This window comes from Triticum aestivum, chromosome 5B (genome assembly GCF_018294505.1).
Source record: "Triticum aestivum cultivar Chinese Spring chromosome 5B, IWGSC CS RefSeq v2.1, whole genome shotgun sequence".
Taxonomy (NCBI): domain Eukaryota; kingdom Viridiplantae; phylum Streptophyta; class Magnoliopsida; order Poales; family Poaceae; genus Triticum; species Triticum aestivum.
In genome coordinates, this window is record NC_057807.1 from 615,808,942 (window position 1) to 615,834,684 (window position 25,743).

Sequence of the window (25,743 nt, forward strand, 5' to 3'; positions counted from 1 at the left end):
GATGTATGAATAATTGTCTATCGACTAGTCTGACCTCGGCTTATATGATGTACCGGAGGCCTGAGATAACAAGAATCCTAGTCGAATACGTCGGTGAAGAAGAGTCGTTGTCTTGATCACCAAGTCTTGTGAAATCTTCCTCGTACATGTCATGGGTTGCCCGAAGTGGCCCGTTAGTGAACCGTCATGGGGTCCCCTATACTTGTGATACTCTACCCTCGAAAACATGGGAGTTCTATATAAAGGAACGGAGGGAGTGTATATGTATCTCCACTTTAACATGGCCAAGGAGCTTATTAGTCCCTTATATGGCGCATGAAATAGTCTAATTTTTACACTAGTGTCTAAATCCGAGCAAATAGGTGTCGCCCATTGAATGATACACAAAAGCAGAAATCCGATAAATTAGAAGAGTGAGATTAGTTCCGTGTTGTTAATGAGTACATGTGCTGATGTTCATGTGGTTAATGATGAGTTTGAGAATGGATGGTATCAGGAAAAATTGTCGCAGCAAAATCGGCAAGCCTCGTTGATATCAACTGGGACGCTCGAGGGCATGATTTATATTTCGAAGTCCTACAATGCAAGAGCGTGGAAATTCGATGCTAATTCGAAGCATAGATACTCCAGCTATCTGGACAGCACAGTAACGTAGAGATTCAACAAGTGGCTTCAGGCTTGTGCATCTCCTAACCAAAAGTGCAGCGTTGGCAAGATGTACGTAGTTCCGTGGCCTGCATAAGGGCATGTTTGGTTCCAATAAGTCACCTGACTTATAAGTCAAGTGACTTAAAACCAGTGACTCCACCTGACTTATAAGTCACCTGACACATCTTCCCACACCAATCAACATCATGCAGGTGATGGAACCCACGCAAAAGGGGGTGACTTATAAGTTTTAGGCCTCCTTTGGTTTAGAGGAATTTCATAGGAATTCTAGAGGATAGGATTCTTATAGGATTTTTTTCTTTAGAGCCCTTTGGTTCATAGTAATGGATTCCTATTCCTATATAGGATTGGTTCCTATCCTCCACATTTCATAGGAAAATAAAAAAAGAGCCTAGACTCAATGGAAAAATTCCTTTGGTGTCAATCAAATGACATCTTGTTTCTTATTCCTACCCATAGGATTTGAGATACATGTCATCTCATTTCCTACAAGATTCCTATTCTTATAATAATCCTATCCTATGAACCAAAAAAGGCCTTAAGTTGGGGTGGAGCAACTTATGACTTATAAGTTGGGGTGACTTATAAGTCGGGTCTGTTTGGCAAAATAAGTTATTTTTTTTCCACTTTTCGACTTATAAGTTGGTGACTTATTTGAAACCAAACAGGCCCTAAGCATAAAAGTTCCACATTGTCACACGGCAAAAAAATGAAAAACTAGTAGTCTAGTACTGTACTATGACAATCTTAGCACAAATGTCAAATGACCATGAATAGTAGCTGCTGTGCCGTGCCTGCTGCCTCTGCGTGCAGCTAGCGGGATGGTCAATTAAGGCGGCAACCAATGGGACTAGTAGAGCGCCGCCGCCGAGCTTCCCAAAGCCAAACCAACGGCCTCGCGTGGGGCCCCGGCGTCATCAAGCACGGCAGCACCGCAAGGATTCTTTTCTCTTCTCCCCCCAAAAGTTTCAAACTCCAGCCCTCCGCCCACCACCACCACCACCCAGCAGCTCGCGGTCCGCAGCCGCCGCCGCTAGCTCGCTCCGGCACTCGCCGCCCTCCGGCCCGATCCCGCCGTCGCGTTGGCCTCCATATCCGCCTCCTCGCTCAGGTGCGTCCTCGTCGATTCCCGGGGAAAACCCTAGCCTCCTCCGCCCGTCGCCGGCGCCGTAGCACGGCCGCGATTGCTGGTCGCTCGCTCGAGCTCCTTAGCAACCAACCCACCACTGAATCGGTTGCATTATTGCCTTCTATTTCCTCTTCGGTTCTGACTTCTGACGATTTTCGTGCTGCGCGCGCACAGGATGGCGAGGGAGCTCGGCGGCGCTCTGTGCCGCACCCCGGCGAGGGATCCCGCATCCGCGCTCGGGAGCGACGAGAACGCGCGGCCTGGCGGAGCTTCGACTCCCGCCCCGGCGGAGCCCATCGCGACCTCCCGGCACCCCCTCCGCGCTATCCAGCCGCCGGGGCAGCCCCGGCGGCCGGCGCCGACGCCCAAGAAGGGTAAGGAGGCTAGGACAGCGGGCAAGACGTCGGCGCGGATCGGCGCGGTGAGCACTCCCCTTGGCCCGACCAAGATCCTGGGGAAGCCGAAGCCGGTGCCGAGGCAGGGGTTCTTGACGATGGGGGCCAGTTCTGCGCAGGTCCAACGTTCCAAGGTCCGAAACCCCATCTTGCTCCGGGAGGAGAATCGCAATGTGCAGGTGAAACACATCTACTGCTATCACCCCTGTTCCTTTTTTTGTAAGGTTATATAAACTGAGGCTGGTCACTGTTTTCAATTCATATATGACCCCTTTAACATTCTTTGAAAGATTACATAACATCCTAGAGATTTATACAAAGGATAGTACACCTAGTACTTGGATTTGGTACCTCCCTCGTCCTTCATATTCATCAAGTTGTTATCCTCCTTTTCCATCACTATCCCTGTGTGGTATTGTGCCTCCACTGCCTTCTAAGTTTGATTCTGCACCTAGAGATGCCACATTGCACTGCCAAGTCCCAAAGCACAGCAACCTGATAACTTCTAATATGCGCAATAGCTTCTGAATTTATATGTGCTCGTCCGTTGTGGTGGTGGTGATGGAAATAACAAAAATCTTAACGCTGTGCTATTTGACTTTGTGGACAGAATGTTTCGTCAACATTGCAGCAAGATGACTCTCATGCACCTGCAAAGGAAGAAGACAACTCAGAAGATACATTGAGCCTGCAGCTGGAGTTGGCCATAACCGAAACAATTCTTGCGGACGAGATGAAAGCCCGAGCAGAAGCTGAGGTCAGGGCAACTGCTTTAGGAGATGAGCTGAAAGCAGCAAATTTACGTACCCTTGAAGCTTGCAGGCAGAAGGAAGCCACAGAAAAGGAACTGAAAGACACATTATCTGTTTTGGATGTTGTTGAATCGGAGCAGATTTGTTTGATAAAGGAAGTAGAGGAGCTGAAGAAGAAGAATTTGGAGCAGGTTAGTTTGATAAAGGAACTAGAGGAGCTGAAGAAAAACAATTTCCAAAGCCCAGTATTTCATAAGAAGAGGGATGTGGAAACTCTGATTTTAAACACTGAGCTTGAGCAAGAAATGGATGAAATCCATAGGCAGGCTATGTGTGAAACGTCTGAGGTGATTATATCCTTACAAAAACAGCTGTTGTCACTGCAACAGCAGCTAGATGCCTGTAACAAAAAAGAGTTGTTGGCTGCCAAACGCCTTGTTTTGTTGGATCAGTCCACCGAAATTCTTGTGCAGAAGGAGGTTCTTGAACAATGCTTTGTTTCATTACTGAGAGGGATGGAAGAAGAGACTCGTCAGCTCGAGTCCAAACTAGACCAGTCAAATAGATTCTATGAAGGTAGAATTAAAGAACTGGAGATAAAGATGCAAGAAATGGATTATCAGGCTGGAGCATTACTTATTTCATGGAATAAAGAAAAAGAGGTAACTCTTTGAAAGGCAATTAGGCTTACCTCATTGGAGTTTTTGTCTTTTCATATAGTTTTTTTCTTCTTTGAACAATGAATTATGGCAGTGACATTCTTTGCGAACCACCTATTAGTTAGGATGCAAGCATTTTTGGTTGTTCTGACTTCCAGTCATTCTCATTATCAGATAGTGATGCTTTGCAACATGTTCGTTTCTTCTTATCTAAGGCATATTATTAGTTTGGATAGCTTTGAGGTTGTTAGTTTGTTGATCTCACGCAATTTTCTATGTTGTTTATAAAGGCTCACACACAAAATTATGTATATGTTTTTCTTTATGAGTGCTTTTGCTTTTTATCCTTTTTTGGGTTTATGGTAGATTAAAAATGCCAAATGCCATACTTATATCAATATTATATGTTGCATTATGGGAGTTCTTTAAATTACGCATGAGAATATCTTTACAGCATATCCATAAATACATTCAGATTTTAGTATTTGTCCAAGAAGGCCCTACAAACAGCGCGATTAGGCATGGACGAAATTTATATGATTGTTATAACCCTTCCATTTATAATAATTTTGTAGATATCAGAGGAAAGGAAGGCATATGTCGAAGAGAAAAATAAAGTAATCAAGCTATTGGAGATGTCCAATGAGGATGGCCAGATTACTGTGTGTTCATTGGAAGAAAAGGTAAGTTTGCCACTGCTGGTATGTTAATAGTTTTGATTGGTCACTTACTTTTCTTTCTGAGCACTGATTTTTTTCATTTCTCCTAAGGTGAAATTACTCGAGGAAGAAGCACAACAACACAGAAGGCAACAGGAAAAACTAGAAGTGGAGCTGCAGAATGCCAGGCAACAATTGCTAGTTGTGCCATCCTCTGGGGAAGCAAAGAGCTCCTTGGAAGACAGAATGGTTGATTCACCTGACCCAACCAGGTTTGCTGGTTCTGAATTCTGTTACTAGGCATCTATGTTTACAGCTATAAGGGCAACAACATAACACTCACCTTGATCTCTTGCAGGCACCCGAGTAATATAAACAATGGGGTACTGCGTTCTCAGGAGAGTAGAATAGGTCAAAAGGAGCCTTTTGAATCAGAGGTAATGATGGCATTCTTTGAAGAGCAAATGCAAGGAAGCTATGCAAGCTCATTAGGTGATGTATTCAAGGAAGTTGCAGAAGATTCTCTTCCTGTCTCACATTCTCTTCCACACATTACAAGCCAAACAAAGCCGAATCCAAATGTAGTTGAGGAGGCAGTCGAGCTAGACACTATAGCTGTTGAGTCAACTCCTCTGGTGGAACACCAAGACGAGCCTGGTGAGCCTTCTTCAGATGAGTGCATGCAGGAGTCCGACCCATCAGGTCTAGAGATGGCAAAGCCACATTCATTAGAAAAGGATTTCTGGTCCGAGAACTCGGAGTTTGATTCAGAAGAGCAAGTGCCGCCTCCAGCTGTGGAGTCAGTGATTGAAGTTCTGAAGGAGAATGAGTTGCCTCCAGTTTCTCTAGTGCGTCCCAATGATCCGGTGGACTACACTCGAGCCCCTTTTGAGCTGAAGAGGCTCAGAAGCAGGAACCACTACAAGGGGCATAGGACAGCAACAGACAGGAGATTCTGGTCCATTGAGCAGCAGGACTTGTACAACTTCATATACAGTAGGGCCGGGTTGTTTCCTATGCAGTGGATAGACTGGGACTATATTGATAGCATGGATGAGTTTTCTTGTGTCAGACAGAGATGTGCCCATGTGGGGCTTGAGCAGATGATGAGTTACCATTGTGATTGGGACATCGAACTGATTAGGCAGTTTTACTCTACAGTTTATATCAGCGACGACAATAGCTCTATTACTTGGATGGCAGATGGCAGGAGGGTCACTACCAACAAAAGAGCATGGGAGGAGACATTTGGCATTGCTGGCAGCATTCACACTTCAAGAATTCACTCAGAGTTTTTCTTTGATGATGATGACAAGAGGATCATGTACACAGCTGCAGAATGCACAGTAGACCAAACCAGGGGCCTCTCTCCATTGGCTAGCATAGCCAATAAGATTATTTGGAAAACCATCTATCCCAAGTCTTCTGGAAGTAAAGTCCACGGATACAACTGGAACCTCCTACATCATATTGTGGAGCAGCACCCATTTGACATCATTGCTTTGATCTTCGACGAGATTAAGTTACTTATTTCAGATCACAGTCCTTTTCTAAAAAAAAAGAAGAAAGATCACAGTCGCACTAACCTCTTGTATGCACCATACATCATGGGGATGATCATGCGAGCTTTTGAATATGATGGACCTAGAGAAACCAGGCACCAGCCCTACAAGCCCAGGCCCGACAAGTCAAAGCAGACGAAAAAAGTTGGTCGTCCACTGGCACCTGCAGTAGTTGCACCTTCTGAGCCACCACCTTCAGCATGTCAGCCGGAGGTAGAGGCCAATGTTGAGGCAGATGACCACAGCCAGTTTGAGGAAGCCGGACACCGGCCCCAGGGAGAGGCAGTGCAGCATACCAATGCCTCCTTGTCTTCTCAGATCCTAGCTCCACGCTCCTCCCTGACACCTTCCCTTGAGGCTACCACTCCCTCACCGCCTCTGGCTCCAGCTGCATTTCCTGAGCAGGCCAGCATGATGCACGCCGGCCTCCGGTGCTTCAGCTCAGCCAGCTGTTTTGGGGCCAAGTCCTTTTAGTCACTTTAGTTGGTATCAAAGAGATAAGTGATGGGTTTATGTGCTGTCCTTGATGTCTACCTTGCACTCGTATTCTGGTTATTTTGTCTATATATATCTTGGACTTGTTCACCATGTATATTCTTCTATCAAGAAAGACCTTGAGAAGAGCATATCGAGACTTGAGAAATCAGTACTATGATAGGCATATGTGTGCCCACTCTGTCTTGTGTGCACTTAGTCAGGGTCCTTGGTCTTCTAAATTATATATGTGTATGATTTTGCAGCTTTTGATCTTCTTTCATTGTGGGTTAGGAATTTGGTTAATGTGTTCAGAGTCAGGGAGGAACAAGCTCCTATTCAGCAGCAGCAAGTTGAATTATTGGCTATTGATCTTGGCTCAGGCTTCACTTTTGTAATTGTGCTCCTGTCCTGTACATAAATAATCTTCATGTGTCCATACTCGAGAAAAATGTGTCCAGGAACTTATGATTCTGAATATCGGAGTCTGATTCAGGAAGACCCTTTTTTCGAAGGTAAATTCAAAGTGTGATCTTTTAAATTTTGGTATGGTTCAGGTCCTTGTTCTGAACATTCAGAGCTTCGGCAATTCTCACATCGAACTTGTGATGCAGAAGAATGGTCCAGGATCAGATGGTTAGCCGCTTGGCCAGTGAGGGGTGCTAGCTGTGGGATGGGCCACATGGTGGTTAGCCGCTTGGCCAGTGAGGTGAGCATCAGCTGCTTGCGAAAATGCTTGCGCGGGACAAGAACCGGCTGGCATGGCATATGTTGGTTCAACTTGGGACTTGGCTTCTGGGCTTTAAAATTCTTCGCTGGGTGCCGTCAGGTGGTATTTGGTACCTGATTTGATCTGGTCTTGAGTTTGTGCTGGACATGCAGTTAGGGTAGTTAGTAATAGATACCTCCTCCTCTGGTCTTTGAGTTTCTAACCGGTTGCTGGAATCAGTGGAATATGGCTAAATTTCACCATGATATTTGTTTGTGTCCCTCTCTAGCACATTGAAGTACAGTTTCAGGAAGCTGTTTTTTTTTTTTTTTTTTGCATAGATGGGCATGTCAAGTGTACATTTCGGGGGGCATGTAAGTGCCTCATTTTAGACCTAAGTTTCAGTACTTTTTTTTATCAAACTGGTGGTGCTCAGAGCGTCATATACTCATTCAGATGCAGTATGCATGAGTGATTACATAGTCCTGAATATTTATCTGTGAAATGCGACGAAAGAATTCATTGCGTCCTAATGTGAGCAGAATTCTTGCAACTAAAATATCAAGGTTCTTAGTTTGATCACCTCCTTGGCACTGGAGTGTGCCTCTGTAATGTGCAAGACTGGGGCTTCGATTGATTGAGTTCAGTCACAGAAATCTGCCAGGTGTGCTCTTATTTCCCAGTGTCCAGGACTTTCAGTTGGAGACCTGCCTGCCTGCTGCCTTCGCCATAATGGTACTCCCTCTGTCCCAAAATAAGTGACTAAAGTTTGTACTAACTGTGTACTAAAGCTAGTGTAAACTTAAGTCACTTATTTTGGGACGGAGGGAATATTATCTGTAAGAAATTTGGCATCTTGTAAGCGCATTTGCTTTGCTATGGTACCCGCAAGCTTTTGTGCTTGAACTTCCCCTAGCATTCTGGTCCTAACGCTGAGATCTGCATCTTCTTTTGGTCATCTGTCTTGAATTGCATGCAGATTCCAATCCTTGTGCATTGGTGAGCTTGAGTGTTACCTGAAGATTGTCCCTTCCATGTTGCATCTGTATAGATCTTGTTTCCTACCAATGCAATGCCTGGCTCCCTGTTCGGGTTTATTTTGCTGGTGATCCTTGCGTGACTCCTGTTTCATTTCATCTGCCCCCGTTGTTCAGCCGTATTTTCAAGCAATAAACGAATGCTTTGTAGTAGTAAACCTGCAACAACCAGTCATTCCTTGATTTGCAGCACTAGCTAGCTGCATGAGTATTTCAGTTATTCTGTTTGAGTCATGACTAAAATAATCTGCTCTTAGGCACCAAGGGTTAGCAAAAAAGTTGCAGTACTGAACAGAACAGCGAAGTACAGTATTTCATTTCTGAATAAGCCAGCTCTAGGGCTGGATGGTTCAACATTAGTAGTTTTTTTTTTCTTTGACTTGGTCGGGTGCGCCGGCTATTAGCACGGTTTCTTCCACTGCTATCCTATATGGGGGCTTTGGAATTGCCGTGATGGTATTGTGTGCAATGCATCTGGAGGAAAATGGATGCAATTGTTGTGATGTATCTGCGTCCTGTCTTGCTCCCAGTTTGAAGGTAATTCGAAGTGTGATCTTTCAAAATTTGCTGTGTTTTAGTAGATTTTTAGGTCCTTGTTCTGAACATTCAGAGCTTCAGTAATTTTCCAGAAAGAAGAGGAAACATGACAGCATCTTCAGCTCTCTGCCGGCTATTTGTTTCATGATGATGAAACCAAAAAACACATCACGTACCACACAGCACATTCATTTCTGGCTTCAAGATTCAACCGATGGCCAATCTTAAATGGGTGGTATTTACAATCAACCCTTGTGATTACATATCTCCTGTATGTTGTGATCAACATGCGGCTAGGGTAGTGATATACCTCCCTGTCTGGTCCATGAATTTATTTTATGCTCTGAGGACTGTCCCTTGAGACGGTAACATCTGCGATTGGGTTCGGGTTTATGATTTGAGGAACTTAGATTCAGAAAAGTGTGTGAAGCTCGAGTCAGCCACATACATAGCACGTCGGATTGCACTTTCAGAAAACAAAACTGTTTGGTCTGAAGAACGTGTCAACAAAACTTTCCCTGAAAAAACATTGGATCTCCTCTTCCCTTGCAGTTCGGGTGTGGTGTCAGGTTGTGGCGGAAAGTTCTCTGTTTCCTGAGAGAGAATGGAGGTTGCTGCACAAGGATGCAGGGGTCACTCACTCAAGGTACGGGTTTTCTTTTTTTCTGAAATGGAACTCAAGGTACGTTGGGCTTAAAAGCTGGTGATTCACACAAATTAGGAAGCCTGGAGGAGCATGAATGGTCTGATGTGCTTCCAGTTCAGGGGCTACTCGGATCTGCCCAACGTAGCAGAACAGAACAACCTTCATTTCAGCTCTGAATCACGAGAGAAGAATGGTCAGCGAGATTTTCATTTGATCTGGTTGGGGTGCGCCAGGCCCAGGCAGCAGTGCAACATCTGGGCGACACGTAAGGGCCCCAATAGCAAGCCATAGTGGTGGACCCTTCCCCACAAAAAATGAATTTAATATCATTGTGGGCACATGGCCATAATATCAGATATTAAACTGATAAGAACAGATACTACACTTGATCTTAGCCAAAAGACCGAGAAAGGTATGAGCCACGCCACCCCCTCCGTCTTATCGCCGAGCCCCGCTTCCTCCTTCGGGGGGCGATGTGGGACTAAAAGAGACCACCAGCCCCAGCTCCTCGCACGCACTGGCACTGGCACCGAGTTCGCTGGTATTCCAAGGGCATGTACAATGGTTGATAAGATAGTCTTATCTTAAGTCCTGCATGTAAATTAGAGACGACAAAAGAAAATGTTTACAATGGGTCATATCTTAGCCTTATCTTCAATAACTAACTATTCCACAAAACGTGGTGAGACATATTGTGCTAAGAGATCATCTTCGTCTTTTCTTCAATAAGAGAAGACAAGCCTTTTCTTATAAATTCTCTCTCCTCCACCTCATTATTTATCTTACGTGGCACTCCTAGGATAGCATCATTGTACATGCCCTGAAGCTGATCGTGTGTGGGCTTTTGTTTCTACATATCGACAGGGAGCCCAGGCCCACTGAGAGGTGGAGAGGAGAAAAAAAAGGCCCACAAGTCATCACAAGGCGAGTTCAAGTCCAAGTCGCTATTCCCGAAAAAATAAGGGAAACGATTGTGACCAGTGCGCCGACTGAATTTTCAGCCAGCCGCGAGCCACGCAGGCACCCCGCCCCACCAAAACAGCGCCCCCACATGAGACGCATTTTTCTGGGTTTGCGCACAAACCTGTCGTCTCTTGTCCCCGCTCTGAAGCTTCCGGGAGCCATCCATGGCCACCGACCGCCCCTTCGGCCGGCCGCGAGCGTGCCCGCGTGGCTTTCCCTTAGAGCATCTCCAGCCGTTCGGCCCCTCAGGACGCCGAAAAAGCACCGTCTGGGCCGAATCGGCGTTAACTTCGGCGTGGGGGCGAACGTATTCCCAGCCGCCGCCCCCTGGTCGCCCCAAAATTGGCCAAAAACGACACAAAATTTGTCCAAACTCGGCGATTTCATTCAAATTTGTACAAAAAATGAAAGACATGATTTAAAACTACATTAAAACGACAACTACGCCGAGCACTACTACGCCGCTGCCGCCGCCCGCCTTCTACATGTCGAGGAGCCTGTAGAACCGGGTGTAGTCGCGTCGTCGTCGTCATCGTCGCCACCGCCCTGCGTCCCGCCGCCGCCGCCGCCATCCCTACTGCACCCCTAACAAGGGTCGCCGACGCGCTGGGGGTTGGACGACCCGGGCGCGTCCTCATCGTCGTTGTCGAGGACGACGACGCCGCCCTTCGTGCGTCCAAGGCGCCGAGCTTTGATCTCCTCATAGTCCCGGCGCTGGCGCTCCACCTGCTCGCGGACGTAGTCCGCCTTCGCCCACTTGAGGGCGGTCTGGTCGTCGGCGGCCATGTCCTCGTGCTCCTTCTTCACGGGGAGCAACCTCAACTCCGATAGGCGGTAGGAACGAGGAGAGGGGCGACACGCCCCACCATTCGCACCGCCCGTTGGAGTTGACGCGGCCGCAGGGCAGGATGCCGTTTGTGGAGGCGACCTGGTCGGCGTGGCGGCAGTCGAAGTACATCGTCCACAACATGTGGCCGTCGGCGGCGTACCTCGGCTCATTCTGCTTCTCCTCCGACAGCGACGAGCGGACGCGTGCTATCTCGGCGCGCCGTTCTGCACCTGTTGGCACCGGGGGCATCGGGACACCACCGGCGCTCAGCCTCCACGAGCCCGGCACCCGCATGTCCGGGGGCGCCGGGTAGTCGGCCTCGTAGAGGAGGCGCGCCTCGTCCTCGCGCAGATGGCGTCAGCCGAAGCCGTTCGCCGCCACGGCGGCAGGAAAGAGCGGGGAGAGGGGCTTCGGTGGCGAGAGGGGGCGAGAGGGGCATCGGGGGCAAGAGGGGGTGAGGCATCAATGGGAAGGCTGACCGACGCGGCACCCTTGGCATTGATTCCCGCAGGAACCGAAACAATGAAGACGACGAAGATGGCGAGTCGTGGACTCAACGGGTCCATTCCCGTTAGCGCCAAAATCAGTTTCCCCGGCGCCTCCAGGGGTTGGCATTGATTTGGACGTACATTACACTGTTCAGTCATACGTATATTTTTACACTGTTCCTAGTGTAATCTCTAAAAAGACTTATATTTAGAAACGGAGGGAGTATTTATCTTTTTACAGATTTCAAATGGACTATCATATACGGATGTATATAAACATAATTTAGAGTGTAGATTCATTCATTTTGCTTCATATGTAGTCACTTACTGAAATCTCTAAAAAGACAAATATTTAGGGACGGAGGAAGTATGCAATAGTGATTAATCCGAGTACATTATGATGAATGCGAAGCAGAGTGTTTGGTAAAAAGGGCGGCCCGAGATATAATCATGATCCTGAGCAATGACCTTAATTACCTACGCAACTATGTGAATCAAAAGTTCATTGACTCTTAATTAATTCTCACTGGAACGACTGAACAAGCTAGGTCGTACGTACGTCTTAGTAATACACAGTACTCTAGACGTACGTATAGTACCGCCCAGTTATTGCTAAGCAGTTGGCTCAGTTTGCTTCACTCACTTTTTCGCTCTATATAATCTTCAACGTTGATCGCTTGGTAGAAACAGTCACAAGAAAGGAACTACCCACAACATGGCACGCATAGGCTTAATTATATACCCCAGACCAGAGGCAAAAATGGAATGGAAGGTTTTGAGAATAGAGGGCATCGGGATAAATTTCTCGACCATAATCCAACATAAATCTGGACATCAGGCTCGCGCTTTTGGGCCCGTACCGCACTCGTCGTGCCTTGGTTCGGTTCAAGACACCAATTAGGTGAGCAGAGCTACCTTTTTGGGCTCGTTTGTACCTCGAGCCAAGCTTAGCTCGGCTTGGACTAGCTCACGGGCTAAAAAGCTCACGTCCTAGTAGTCTATTATAGGTCATTCTGTAGACTAGAGGAACATAAGTGGGACGGAAACTTTTCTTCAGTTATTTTTTCTCCGTCGCCAAACAGCGGGTAGAAACAGAAAAGCAGCCCGAGTGCACCCACTGCCTGACTGGGCCCACTTACAGACTACCAAAACTCGCACGGCTCTGCCTAGCACTGTATGTAATGTAAGGCCACTTCCAATGCATAGGTGCTTAGCTAAGGTGCTAAGCATATTAAAAAGTTTAGCAATTAATGTCCACAATGCATAGGTGCTTCACTTGTTGGTGCTAAGCTTCCCTCATTTAATGCTTTAGCAACTAAACTACTTCATGCATTGGTGGTTTTATTTCATTTAATTGCTTTTGACTAGGTTCACGTGCTTGGCATTGGTTCTTTCTGGGCTCATCAAACTCACCTCTCTCTTTTTTATTACCTTGCCACATCAGAATTTTTGCCTACATGGTAGCCTTAGCACCTGTATAAGGTGGAGCATTGGAGAGGCCTAAGTGGGCTAAGTGTAACTCGGATAGGCTGACGTCAGATTGCATCTCTGCCAGATTCGGTTTCCTCCTCCATTTCTGAATGAGTATCATCCGTATGCAGCAGGATTATTACAGTGATTTGATGTGATGATGGAAAAACAGTTTGGTCTTAAGAACGTGTCATATAGTATCCAATTATCTCTGTTTGCTTCATCCATTTTGTCCGAGGTTTGCACTAAAGGAGATAGTACCTTAGTATCATCTCAGCCTGACCTGTATATTTTGGGTTCTTACAAGGATTGCAGCAGGTAAGTAATTTTTTTTTTCAAGTTGATTCACTGCCTACTCTTCATGCTTAACAACATCTTACAATTGTAGCTATCCAGACAAATTTCGCACCCTGCATCCCAGCAAAACTATCAAGGCACCGGTCAAAATAGCTCATGAGACAGACACGCAAACATAAGGGAAATTTGGAAGTTAGAATTGGTTGAGGTGCAGCCTGGGACAGTGATTGATATCTCCTTCTCCGGTCTTGAGTTTCAAACCGGTGGCTGGAGTTTTTTTTTTTAACCGCATAGCAAAAGTTATCCAAATTTCACTAACTCCAGCGATCTCGGTTCATGGGCTGCTGTGATGCGCTGTATCTGGGATGAGAATGAATGTTGTGTTGTGCTCTAGTTTTCTGAGGTACGCTTGCCCTCTCACTTTTCTTATAGCGCTCTGAACTGCCCTCTCAATTGTTGCGTTCCCTCTATTACTTCTTCGGTACAACCCTTCTAAACACAACAACGGTTGAGATCGCTCCGTACCTCTTCATTAAAAAGGGTAGAATCGTCCCAGCACATAAAAAGCCGCCGCCCGCGCGACGGGGCTGTACCCGCCCGCGCGACGGGGCTGTACGCCGACTACCTGTACACGCGTCCGTCCGAGTACGTACGACGACGACCAAAGAAAAAAAAACGACGTGACCTGTCGAGCAACGTACTCGTGGCGACGTGGCGTCGGCTGGACGGAAAAAAAATAACACGACGCGACGTGTGGGGACGGGCGGTTGCGTGCCGTCTAAGCGTCGGTCAAGGGCGGTTCCCGACACGGCCACCGGCCCGATGCGCCATTAATGCCGGCGTTAAGCCGCCATCGGTCACCTACCGGACGGCCTCCCCCACTCACCGACACCTGCCTTTAAAACACCGCTCGTCTCCCCGTCTGCCTCCCCCCACTCCACTCGACGCGCCTCAAACCGCTCACCCCACCCAACGACGCGCTCCACCTACGACGAGCTCCCATTCCCGGCGGCCTCCATGGCTTCCGACGGTGACGGTAGCTCATGGCCGACGAGCCTGGGCACGCCGGAGACAGACGAGCTCATCCGTCTCGGGATGATGGTGCCGCCGGGTTGCCGTCTGCCTCACGCGTTCCACATCACCGCCGACGGGTACCCGATGAGGGGGCCCGGCGTGACGCCGGACGAGCTCCGCCAGCACGAGGGCGGCCGGTGGAACATCGTCGGCCGCACGAGATTTTGGAAGGGCAAGAACTACTGGGTCATCGTCGCGCAAGCTCGTCGGGAGTTGCGGACCCGCGGCTCGTCGTCGGGCCCGGGCGGCTCGTCGTCTGCCGCGCGCGGCTCGTCTTCCGCCCCGCGCCGGCCCCGCCGGCCCCCTCCGGCGGCCGCACCGTCTTCGAGCTCGTCCCGCCGTCCGGTTCCCGCCATCGCCCGGCCCGCCTCCCCTCCCGTGGTCAAGATACCGCCGGAGCAGTTCGCACTACGCGAGGACGGCGACCCCGACGACTGCCCCGACTATCTCATCGCACTGCGGGCGTCGCAGGCAGAAGCGGCGGCCGCGACGGTGGCCGCGGAGGCGAGAGATGCCGCCGAGCTGCAGGCCGCACTCGACGCGGCGGTGGCTATGGCGGCGACAGTAGAGGCTGCCGAGCTGCAGGCCGCACTGGATGCGGCGGCGGCCATCGAAGCGCTGCAGCCGCAGGTGGCTCAGGAGGAGGGCGACGACGGCTACTGGGAGGACAGCGGCAAGAGCAGCGACGACGGCAACGGTGACGTCGGTGCGGGGGAGATCGTGGATCTCGCCGACTCCGACGACGACGAGTAGATTAGGATTAAGTCATTAAGTTTAATTAAGTTTAATTAAGTTTTTTATGTTCTAATGTAAAATGAATCGTCGTTATGTTGAATGAACTATCGTTTATCGTTATGTTGGAATGAAAATTAGTATGAAATATTATGGACAAAAAGTGAATCATTTTATAAAAGAAAAGTGACCCGAAAGAAATTAAAATTAAATAGTTTACCGGTATAATTGAAAGAATAGTAACAATTATATAAAAAAAGATGAAGAGAGGAAAAAAGGAAAAAGGAAAAAACGAAATTAGAAGAAGGAATTTGTAAAAAAATTTAAAAAATTAGTATGAAATTTTTTAAGTTAAAAACAGTGTTTTAGGACTGTCGAAGCCAAAAACCGTAGAAAATGCAAACAGGCCAAAAATGCACATAAAATTGGCACGCATGATTCTCATGTAGATACAATGCGATAAAAAATTTTGGGCATGTTTGTAAGTTACAGAAAGAAAGGTGTTCGGTACACACCTTTTTGCACCGAAACCACCGGGTTGCACAGCAAGTGCCAGTGCGGTTTACCGGAATGCACCCAACTTTTGGCAGCGCGTGCGGGGACCCGCCCGGGGACCGCACGCCAGAGATGAACGAAATCGGACTATGAACGCACGTTGCGTCACGTCCGAACAGTGTTTTAGGTGTTTTCGGTGTGGAAAATAATAGAAAATCCGTACAGCGTCGGAACGCGACAAATTTTGGCGTGCGTGTACTGCATGGTCACTGTGGCCCGTGGAAAAAAAGATGAGCGACTTTGGCGGATGCGACGGAGAGACGTACCACCGGCGGTCCCCTCCACCCATACTGAAACCACCGGGTTGCACAGCAAGTGCCAATGCGGTTTGCCGAAATGCACCCAACTTTTGGCAGCGCGTGTGGGGACCCACCCGGGGACCGCACACCAGAGATGAACAGAATCGGACTACGAACGCACGTTGCGTCACGTCCGGGCAGTGCTTTAGGGGTTTTCGGTGCGGAAAATCATAGAAAATCCATACAGGGTCGAAACGCGACAAATTTTGGCGTGCGTGTCCTGCATGGTCACTGTGGCCCGTGGAAAAAAATGAGCGACTTTGGCGGATGCGACGGAGAGACGTACGACCGAGGGTCCCCTCCACCCATACCGAAACCACCGGGTTGCACAACAAGTGCCAGTGTGATTTGTCGGAATGGACCCAACTTTTGGCAGCGCGTGTGTTGACCCACCCGGGGACCGCACGCTAGAGATGAATGAAATCGGACTACGAACGCACGTTGCGTCACGTCCGGGCAGTGCTTTAGGGATTTTCGGTGCGGAAAATCATAGAAAATCCATACATGGTTGGAACGCGACAAATTTTGGCGTGCGTGCCCTGCATGGTCACTGTGGCCCATGGAAAAAAAATGAGCGACTTTGGCGGATGCGACGGACAGACGTACGACCGAGGGTCCCCTCCACCCATACCGAAACCACCGGGTTGCACAGCAAGTGCCAGTGCGGTTTGCCTGAATGCACCCAACTTTTGGCAGCGCGTGTGGGGACCCGCTCGGGGACCGCATGCCAGAGATGAACGAAATCGGACTACGAACGCACGTTGCGTCACGTCCGGGCAGTGCTTTAGGGGTTTTCGGTGCGGAAAACCATAAAAATCCGTACAGCGTCGGAACACGACAAATTTTGGCGTGCGTGCCCTGCATGGTCACTGTGACCCGTGGAAAAAAATGAGCGACTTTGGCGGATGCGACGGAGTGACGTACGACCGAGGGTCCCCTCCACCCATACCGAAACAACCGGGTTGCACAGCAAGTGCCAGTGTGGTTTGCCGGAATGCACCCAACTTTTGGCAGCGCGTGTGGGGACCCACCCGGGGACCGCACGCCAGGGATGAACGAAATCGGACTACGAACGAATGTTGCGTCACGTCCGGGCAGTGCTTTAGGGGTTTTCGGTGCGGAAAATCATAGAAAATCCATACAGCGTCGGAACGCGACAAATTTTGGCGTGCGTGCCCTGCATGGTCACTGTGGCCCGTGGAAAAAAAAATGAGCGACTCTGGTGGATGTGACGGAGAGACGTACGACCGAGGGTTCCCTCCACCCACACCGAAACCACCGGGTTGCATAGCAAGTGCCAGTGCGGTTTGCCGGAATGCACCCAACTTTTGGCAGCGCGTGTGGGGACCCGCCCGGGGACTGCACGCCAGAGATGAACGAAATCGGACTACAAACGCATGTTGCGTCACGTCTGGGCAGTGCTTTAGGGGTTTTCGGTGCGGAAAATCATAGAAAATCCGTACAGGGTCGGAACACGGCAAATTTTTGCGTGCGTGCCCTGCATGGTCACTGTGGCCCGTGGAAAAAAATGCGCGACTTTGGCGGATGCGACGGAGAGACGTACGACCGACGGTCCCCTCCACCCATACCAAAACCACCGGGTTGCACAGCAAGTGCCAGTGCGGTTTGCCGGAATGCACCCAACTTTTGGCAGCACGTGTGGGGACCCGCCCGGGGACCGCACTCTAGAGATGAACGAAATCGGACTACGAACGCACGTTGCGTCACGTCCGGGCAGTGCTTTAGGGGTTTTCGGTGCGGAAAATCATAGAAAATCCGTACAACGTCGGAATGCGACAAACTTTGGCGTGCATGTCCTGCATGGTCACTGTGGCCCGTGGAAAAAAATGAGCGACTTATGCGGATGACGGAGTAAAATAATGCTACAGACATGTTTGTTTTTCGTGCAAAGTTTTAAAAAAATACACTAAATGAAAAATTCTACAACTAAATAAATACATATTTAATATTGCGATGTGACTTTAACTAACTGCCCAGTCAATACAACCCGGACAGTTGTACTGCCGGGCAGTTATGTAGAGCCATATCACAATATTAATTATGACCATGTATGGGTTAACTGACGCGGCTATATAAGCTGGTCGGGGCGTTGTTCGGCGGCCGAGGTGGGACTAAACTAGCCAACTAGCCATCGCCCACACTGATATAGTAGACGGGCCGTCGCCCACTTAATAATTGCCGCGGGCCCGACGCAGCAAAATATCTGCACAAGCCGTCGCTATCTGAGGGAATATTCCCGACAAACGCGCACGTCGCCCAATCACGTCGCACATGCACTTTTTGCGTCGTACGTGCCGACGACGCGCCCGATCTGATCCCCGTCGCCCGCCGCTGCCCACACCGTCGTTCCCCGCCCGACAGCGTCTCGCCGTTGTCAACGCCCGTCGTCACCCCGCACTAGTCGACGTCACCACCCGCCGTCAGCGCCGGTCGTCAACGCCCGTCGTCACCCCGCACCAGTCGACGTCACCACCCGCCGTCAGCGCCGGTTGTGAACGCCCGCCGTCAGACGCCGCCGTCAGCCGCTGTGATCACCGTCACCCGCTCTAGTCGTCGTCGGGCAGGTATTTCTTTTAATATTTTCAACAGTATATAACACATTAGCTGCATGCAACGTCACATAGATATTATTATATGCATTATAGACATCGATGGTGTGATTGCATGTCCCGTAGAAAAGTGGGTTAATCTTGTTAATAAGTTAACACCAAGTCAGCGATTTACATTTTACGAAACGGAGATGGAGGGCATGTTACGAATACCTTCGGTCAAGATGCGTGATAATTTGCTTGCACTTATGATTCAAGGTTACAATCCTAGTAGTAAAAAATTCATGGTGCAAGAGGCAGCCGGGAAAAGGGTTGATTTCACTGAGGCCTGATGATGTGTTCGCTATATTTGGTTTGAAGAATGAAGGAGTTGATGCTTCTAGTTTTTTGAGTATAGACCAAGGCAAAGCAATAAAAAAATTCCAGCTAGTTTTGTTGACAAGAAGAATGGTAAAATATTGATTGATGATCTTATTGACAAGATTGTGAGAAATAAAAACGCGGACGATGAATTTGTTCGGATGGCGTTTCTCGTCCTGTTAGGGACTATAATTGCACCAATGTCTGATGAGTACATTCCGAAGAATTATTATGCACTAGTGCAAGATGTCAGGCAGATAAAAAAGTTCAATTGGAACGCGTTCACTTTGCGGTTTTGTTTGTCGAAGATTGGTATGGTCTTGCAACCCGGTCGTGTTAGGGAATGGCCACGTGGCAACCTAGCACTTCTGCAGGTATGATTTATTTTTTAAATTGAATAGTTGTATTATGTAATACTACTGTAACACATGCTAAATGGTTGTTTGTTTGTTTTGCAGTATCTATATTGGGAGAAGGTGCAGCCAAGCACCGGTCCACAGTATGATCCTTTAGCGCTGTTGAGCCCCTTGATGAGGAATTGGACAGAAGCGGCAGTGGAGAAAAGAGACAAGTACGACTTTCAATATGGTCGTGGTGTTGGAATGATAATACGTTAAATATATATTTTTTCATTTAAAGTCTGCAATTAATTATTAATTAAATATGATTGTATGATTCTTTATGTTGTAGATCGATGACACCATTACTGAAGAGTACCGCTTAAACAAAATTAGAATGGATCAGGCTGAAAAGAACAAAAAATCCAGTACGAGAAAGTCTAACATTACTGGAAGGAGAACAGGCGTGAGTACATCTGAGGCTTCAGGTACCCAGAACCCTATTATGGATCGGATTTTGACTGAGCTGAAGCACATTCATAAGGATATGCTTCGTATGCCGGAGCTATGCGCACAGGTAAAAGTTTTCTGATTTTGCCGTTCACTATGTTTTTTGATGTGTCACATAACTAATTACAACTAATTTTTAATCACAGAGGGTCATAGAGAAATTGAACAAAAGCGTTGTATTCTACAAAGCCGGTGATATTGAAAAAGAAGAAGAGAATGAGTATGGTGAAAATAGTGAAAGTAGAAACTATGGTGGGAAACCTCGTAAAGAATTTGTATATAATCCTGACGTGGACAATTTCAAAACACCAGGAAAAAAGAATGTGCAAGAGGATGATGAAGATGATATTAATGATTTTGAAGAGAAGACACCTTATTATTGCACACCTGAATATTGGGATAGTTTCAAGGGTGATAAAGAAGATCCTATCGAAGTTCCTGAGGTATCTGACGAGAAATTCGTTACATCTTTAGAAATAGATGAAATCGCATCACGTGGATCCGTAGATTGTATTGGAGAAGATGAGGTACAGGAGGAGGGTGTAGGGAAACGGAAGCGGAGGGTATCAAACCTTATAAAGTCTCCTTATATTCCAGTTATACCTACAAAGCATGCAAAACGTTCAGCAAAAGCAAGTGAGTTTTATCATATTGTTTTCGAGCTGAACTTTCTACTTATCATTGACTTATTAACATATTACCGTCATGTATTGCAGAACTATTCGAGAAAAAGTCTTTCAAGATGAATGCAATGTGATTAAAGCTAGTGTTAAGTTTGTTCGTGCTTATGAGCGGTCAGCAAAACATAGAAAGAAGGAAATATTCAATGATGACATGCACGAAGGTCTCAGTTGTGACGCCCGGATATTTAAGCTACAGTAAACCTCTACTAATGATGCCACGTCACCTCGATTACTGCTGCTAATCTCGCGTTAGTTCGCAACCGGTTCGAATTCAAATTCAAAATCAAGCAAACAATAAAAGTTTTCAAATATTAAAACTAAAATGTTCGGAGTGAACCAAATAATGCATAGGTAATTATGGTGGTGAAACCACACTTTTATAAAATGTTTAAATACTCTAAAATGAATAAAATAGTAGCAAATACAATTATTTAAATGCTTTAAAAATAATAAACATTTTCAAAACTAATTTGTTATAAGTATTAAACTATTGTGGCAGCGGCATAATTTGTAAAATCTATTTAGGTGCCACTTTGGTAATTTACTAAAACTAAAATAAAAGAGAAACTAAAAGTAAAACGGTAAAAGAAAAATTAAGAAAAACAAAATACAAAGAAAAGAGAACAACCCCCCCTCGCTGGGCCACGGCCCAGATGGCCTTGTGGCCAATCGGGCCGGCCCAGCCGCACCCCTCCTGGCCTATATGGCCCCCTCCCTCGTGACCTAACCCCCGAACGCCCCATTCCCCTCACGATCCCCACCTCCCCCTTGTCTCCCTCACCCGCCGCCACCACACAACACACACGCACGCACGCACGCATCGTGCCGGGGAGAGGAGCTCCCTGCGCCCGATCCCCTCGCGTGCATTGGTGCCTCGCCTCCCTCCGTTACCGACGACCACCAGCAGGCCGCCGCCCCGGTCCGCCGCCGCCAACGGCCCCATGTTGGCCGTAGCTTCATCAACGACGCCGCCTAGAGGCCTCCATCGCCCGCTGCCGCCGCTCGGAGCTCGTCTTCCGTCGCCGCCTCCTCCCCACCGTCGCTCGTCCCCATCCTCCTCCTCAACTCGGCTCCTGCGAGCCTCGCCGCCCCAGATCCCCTGCAACGGGGGTGAGCAACGAATCCTCCCCCCCTCTCCTCCTCCTTCCCCTGTCCCCGTGTGTGACGCGCCCGCGCGTCTATCGTCGCGACCGTCCGGCCACCTGATGCATGCTGTTGTCACCGCAGACCGCCGCCCCATCTGCTTCCCGAAGCCACGCCCGTCGCGGACCTCTGGCCGCGAACGGCTACACCTAGCCGCGCCTCCACGCGCGCCCTGGCCGCGTGCCTCGCCCGCCTGTGCTTCTCCGCCTCTACAAGCACCCGCAGTCATCAGCGCGCACGCCACCGAACCTCCTCGTCGCTCGCTGCTTCCCCGCGGTGCCGTTCGGGTCTGTCCCGCTCGACCTCCGCCTCCCTGCCGCTGGCCTCCCCTCGGGCTGCCGTGCCCGCTGCCGCCCTGGCTCGACCTTCGCTCGGGCGCCCGCACGCCCCAGCCACCGAGCGGGCTGATGCCCGCACCCGTTTGTGAGCGCCCGTTTGGCCCCTAGGGCCATTGACATGTGGGGCCCGGCCCCAGAACGTTTTTAATAAAATAAAAATAAAATAAGTAAAAATGAATTACTAAAATTTATAATCAATTAATTAGTGAATTAATTAAGTTAATTAATCCTCTTTGTTTAATCTAATTAACATGTTAGTTTAAATAGACAGTAATTAGTTTAACCTAAACCCTAATCAACCTAATAGTGTATGACAGGTGGGTCCCACTGGGCCCACACGTCAGTTTGACCAGTCAACACCTCTGTTGACTGCTTATGTCATGCTGACGTCATGATGACATCAGCAAACACTGTTTTGGATAATGTTGAATTAAATTAATTAAATAAATTCTAAAATGATTTAAAAACTTTAGAAAATCATATAAAATAAACCGTAGCTCAGATGGAGACACTTTCTACATGAAAGTTGTTCATCACGGCGAGACGAATCCGGATACGCAACCCGTTTGTCCACCCCACACCCCTAGCATAGCGAACACGCAACTTTTCCCCTCCGGTTCATTTGTCTGAAAACGTGAAACACCGGGGATACTTTCCCGGATGTCCCTCCCCCCCTTCACCGGTATCACCTCCTACTGCGTTAGGTCACCTCTAGCACCGCGTATTACCATGCTACGCTTTGTGATACTTTGATTGCTCAGTTATTTATTGTGTTCCCCCTCCGTTACTTCTTTCCGATAAACCCCGAGACTGCCGACGACCCCCCAGTTCGACTTCAGAGTTGACGACCCCTCTCTCTTGCCAGAGCAACCAGGCAAGCCCCCCCCCCTTGATCACCAGATATCGCCTATTCTCCTCTATACTACTTGCATTAGAGTAGTGTAGCATGTTACTGCTTTCCTTTAATCCTATTTTGATGCATAGCCTGACATTGCTGCTACATCTGTTGATACCTTACCTGCAATCCTAAATACTTAGTATAGGATGCTAGTTTATCATCATTGGCCCTACATTCTTGTCAGTCTGCCTTGCTATACTATCGGGCCGTGATCACTTGGGAGGTGATCACGGGTATATACTATACATATATACATACTCTACAGATGGTGACTAAAGTTGGGTCAGCTCGATGAGTACCCGCAAGTGATTCTGATGAGGGGGCTGAAAGGACAGGTGGCTCCATCCTGGTAGAGGTGGGCCTGGGTTCCCGATGGCCCCCGACTGTTACTTTGTGGCGGAGCGACAGGGCAGGTTGAGACCACCTAGGAGACAGGTGGGCCTGGCCCTGTTCGGCGTTCGCGGATACTTAACACGCTTAACGAGATCTTGATATTTGATCTGAGTCTGGCCATTTGGTCTATACGCACTAACCATCTACGCGGGAGTAGTTATGGGTATCCCGGCGTCGTGGTATCAGCCGAAGCCTTCTTGACCACCGACGGAGCGGCGCGCGCCGGATTGGACTGCGTTAACGCAACTTCCTTTGTAATGGAGGTTGCTAGGTCTGCTTCCGGCCGCCCTCGCAACGTGCAGGTGTGCAATGGGCGATGGGCCCAGACCCCTGCGCACATAGGATTTAGACCGGCGGGCTGACCTCTCTGTTGTGCCTAGGTGGGGCTGCGACGTGTTGATCTTCCGAGGCCGGGCATGACCCAGGAAAGTGTGTCCGGCCAAATGGGATCGAGCGTGTTGGGTTATGTGGTGCACCCCTGCAGGGAAGTTAATCTATTCGAATAGCCGTGATCTTCGGTAACAGGATGACTTGGAGTTGTACCTTGACCTTATGACAACTAGAACCGGATACTTAATAAAATACACCCTTCCAAGTTCCACAGACAACCCGGTGATCGCTTTTCCACAGGGCGACGAGGGGAGGATCGCCGGGTAGGATTATGCTATGCGATGCTACTTGGAGATGCTACTTGGAGGACTTCAATCTACTCTCTTCTACATGCTGCAAGACGGAGGCTGCCAGAAGCGTAGTCTTCGATAGGACTAGCTATCCCCCTCTTATTCTGGCATTCTGCAGTTCAGTCCACCGATATTGCCTCTTTACACATATACCCATGCATATGTAGTGTAGTTCCTTGCTTGCGAGTACTTTGGATGAGTAGTCACGGTTGCTTTCTCCCCCCCTTTTCCCCCTTTCCTTTCTTTCTGGTTGTCACAACCAGATGCTGGAGTCCAGGAGCCAGACGCCACCATCAACGACAACTCCTACTACACTGGAGGTGCCTATTACTACGTGCAGGCCGCTGACGACGACCAGGAGTAGTTAGGAGGATCCCAGGCAGGAGGCCTGCGCCTCTTTTGATCTGTATCCCAGTTTGTGCTAGCCTTCTTAAGGCAAACTTGTTTAACTTATGTCTGTACTCAGATATTGTTGCTTCCGCTGACTCGTCTATAATCGAGCACTTGTATTCGAGCCCTCGAGGCCCCTGGCTTGTATTATGATGCTTGTATGACTTATTTTATTTGTAGAGTTGTGTTGTGATATCTTCCCGTGAGTCCCTGATCTTGATCGTACACGTCTGCGTGTATGATTAGTGTACGATTGAATCGGGGGCGTCACAAGTTGGTATCAGAGCCGACTGCCTGTAGGAATCCTCCTTTCACACTCCCTGGCCGAAGTTGAGTCTAGTCGATGAAAACTGTTTTACTAACATGGCTGTGCGGCCCATGGGCCCACGTCGCCATTGGGTGGTATTAGGATCTTTTACTCCTCGATCTGTACTCTGGGAATCTGATCTCTCTTCTATTCAGGTTAAACGATTTTTACTAACTCTGACTCTAGGTTCTCGATAATACTTTCTCCCGGAGAGCCTCTTCAGTCCAGATGATTACCTTGTGCACCGAAGGATTCCGAAGATACCTTTCGATATTCTCTCGAGACCTTGTGCCCGTTGCTTTTGCAATTCCCTACCATTGCAATATCCCTATGGATAAATACTTACACCCGTCGTTCTTACTTTATACCCAGTCGGTCTTGTTATTACAAGATACCTCGAAATTCTATCTAGTGTTCCGAGAATACTTTGTGACTATTGCCTTGCAGTTCTTTGTTACATGAATACCCCTATGGATAATTTCTCGCACTTACCGAGTATCCACTCATCCCTAGTTGATTCATGTATGTCACCAATCCTTGAAATACCATTCGATCTTCCGAAAATCCTGAGCATCCTATTGCTCTTGAAATTCTTGATTGCTTGCATTATGGTTAATCCCATAAGTCTAGTAATCTTGTTGACATCCATTTTCATTGTCATTTTGAGTCCATTGTTTCGATTTGTTGCGAATGCTCGCAATCCTCAAACAGATCCTAGAATTCATCCTTCCGGCTCAGACGTTGTTTTAATCATGAACTGGTTCTCGCCAATTAAATTGTCGTTGATTGTGCCCCTAAGTCTATTGAATTTATCCATCCTTGATCAGAGCGTCTGCTTCTGATCCTTCGCTTTGTAAATCATAATTCCTTAGCAATTGAGCTCTAAGTTATTCAGTTGTTTCTATAATCCAATTTCTTGCATTGTTACTTCCTCTGATTGTGTGCCGATGCTCACATCAGCTCTGTTATGGACCGACAGATCCTTTAATGGATTTTATCCGACATTGTCCTTCATATTCAATAACCTCGTGAGCCTTCCCTTGGATACATAATGCCTTTGGTAAATTGTATCATCTACTTTCTCAACCTTGCTCTACTTTCGAGCTTGTGATATTTACTCTTGAAACTTGTGGTATATGTTTCTAAGAAGCCCCTATGGGTTGAACCTCTACCTTCCTTAAAAACCATATGAACCGGA

The 25,743-nt window shown here is 48.1% G+C and overlaps 1 protein-coding gene and 1 non-coding gene across 2 annotated transcripts; one reads left to right on the plus strand and one right to left on the minus strand.

The window, feature by feature from the left end:
* Nucleotides 1–1,532: 1,532 nt before the first annotated feature.
* LOC123113662 (uncharacterized) lies at nucleotides 1,533–7,388 on the plus strand. The gene is made up of 7 exons (XM_044534965.1): nucleotides 1,533–1,780; nucleotides 1,973–2,372; nucleotides 2,804–3,607; nucleotides 4,180–4,287; nucleotides 4,375–4,535; nucleotides 4,622–6,814; nucleotides 6,914–7,388. Exons 2-6 carry the CDS (start codon nucleotides 1,974–1,976, stop codon nucleotides 6,297–6,299), a joined length of 3,150 nt encoding a protein of 1,049 aa, XP_044390900.1. The 5' UTR covers nucleotides 1,533–1,780; nucleotide 1,973; the 3' UTR covers nucleotides 6,300–6,814; nucleotides 6,914–7,388.
* A 2,059-nt stretch (nucleotides 7,389–9,447) lies between these two features.
* Nucleotides 9,448–9,644, minus strand: LOC123117965 (U2 spliceosomal RNA). Its single transcript, XR_006457593.1, has one exon. It is a non-coding gene; the product is annotated as a U2 spliceosomal RNA (small nuclear RNA).
* Between the last annotated feature and the right edge of the window lie 16,099 nt (nucleotides 9,645–25,743).

Bases quoted from the DNA above. Each gene is read 5' to 3' on its own strand.
- LOC123113662 (XM_044534965.1), top strand. From the start codon at position 1,974: ATGGCGAGGGAGCTCGGCGGCGCTCTGTGCCGCACCCCGGCGAGGGAT. The intron at 2,373-2,803 runs GTGAAACACATC...CTTTGTGGACAG, and splicing joins AGGAGAATCGCAATGTGCAG to AATGTTTCGTCAACATTGCA. The intron at 3,608-4,179 runs GTAACTCTTTGA...ATAATTTTGTAG, and splicing joins CATGGAATAAAGAAAAAGAG to ATATCAGAGGAAAGGAAGGC.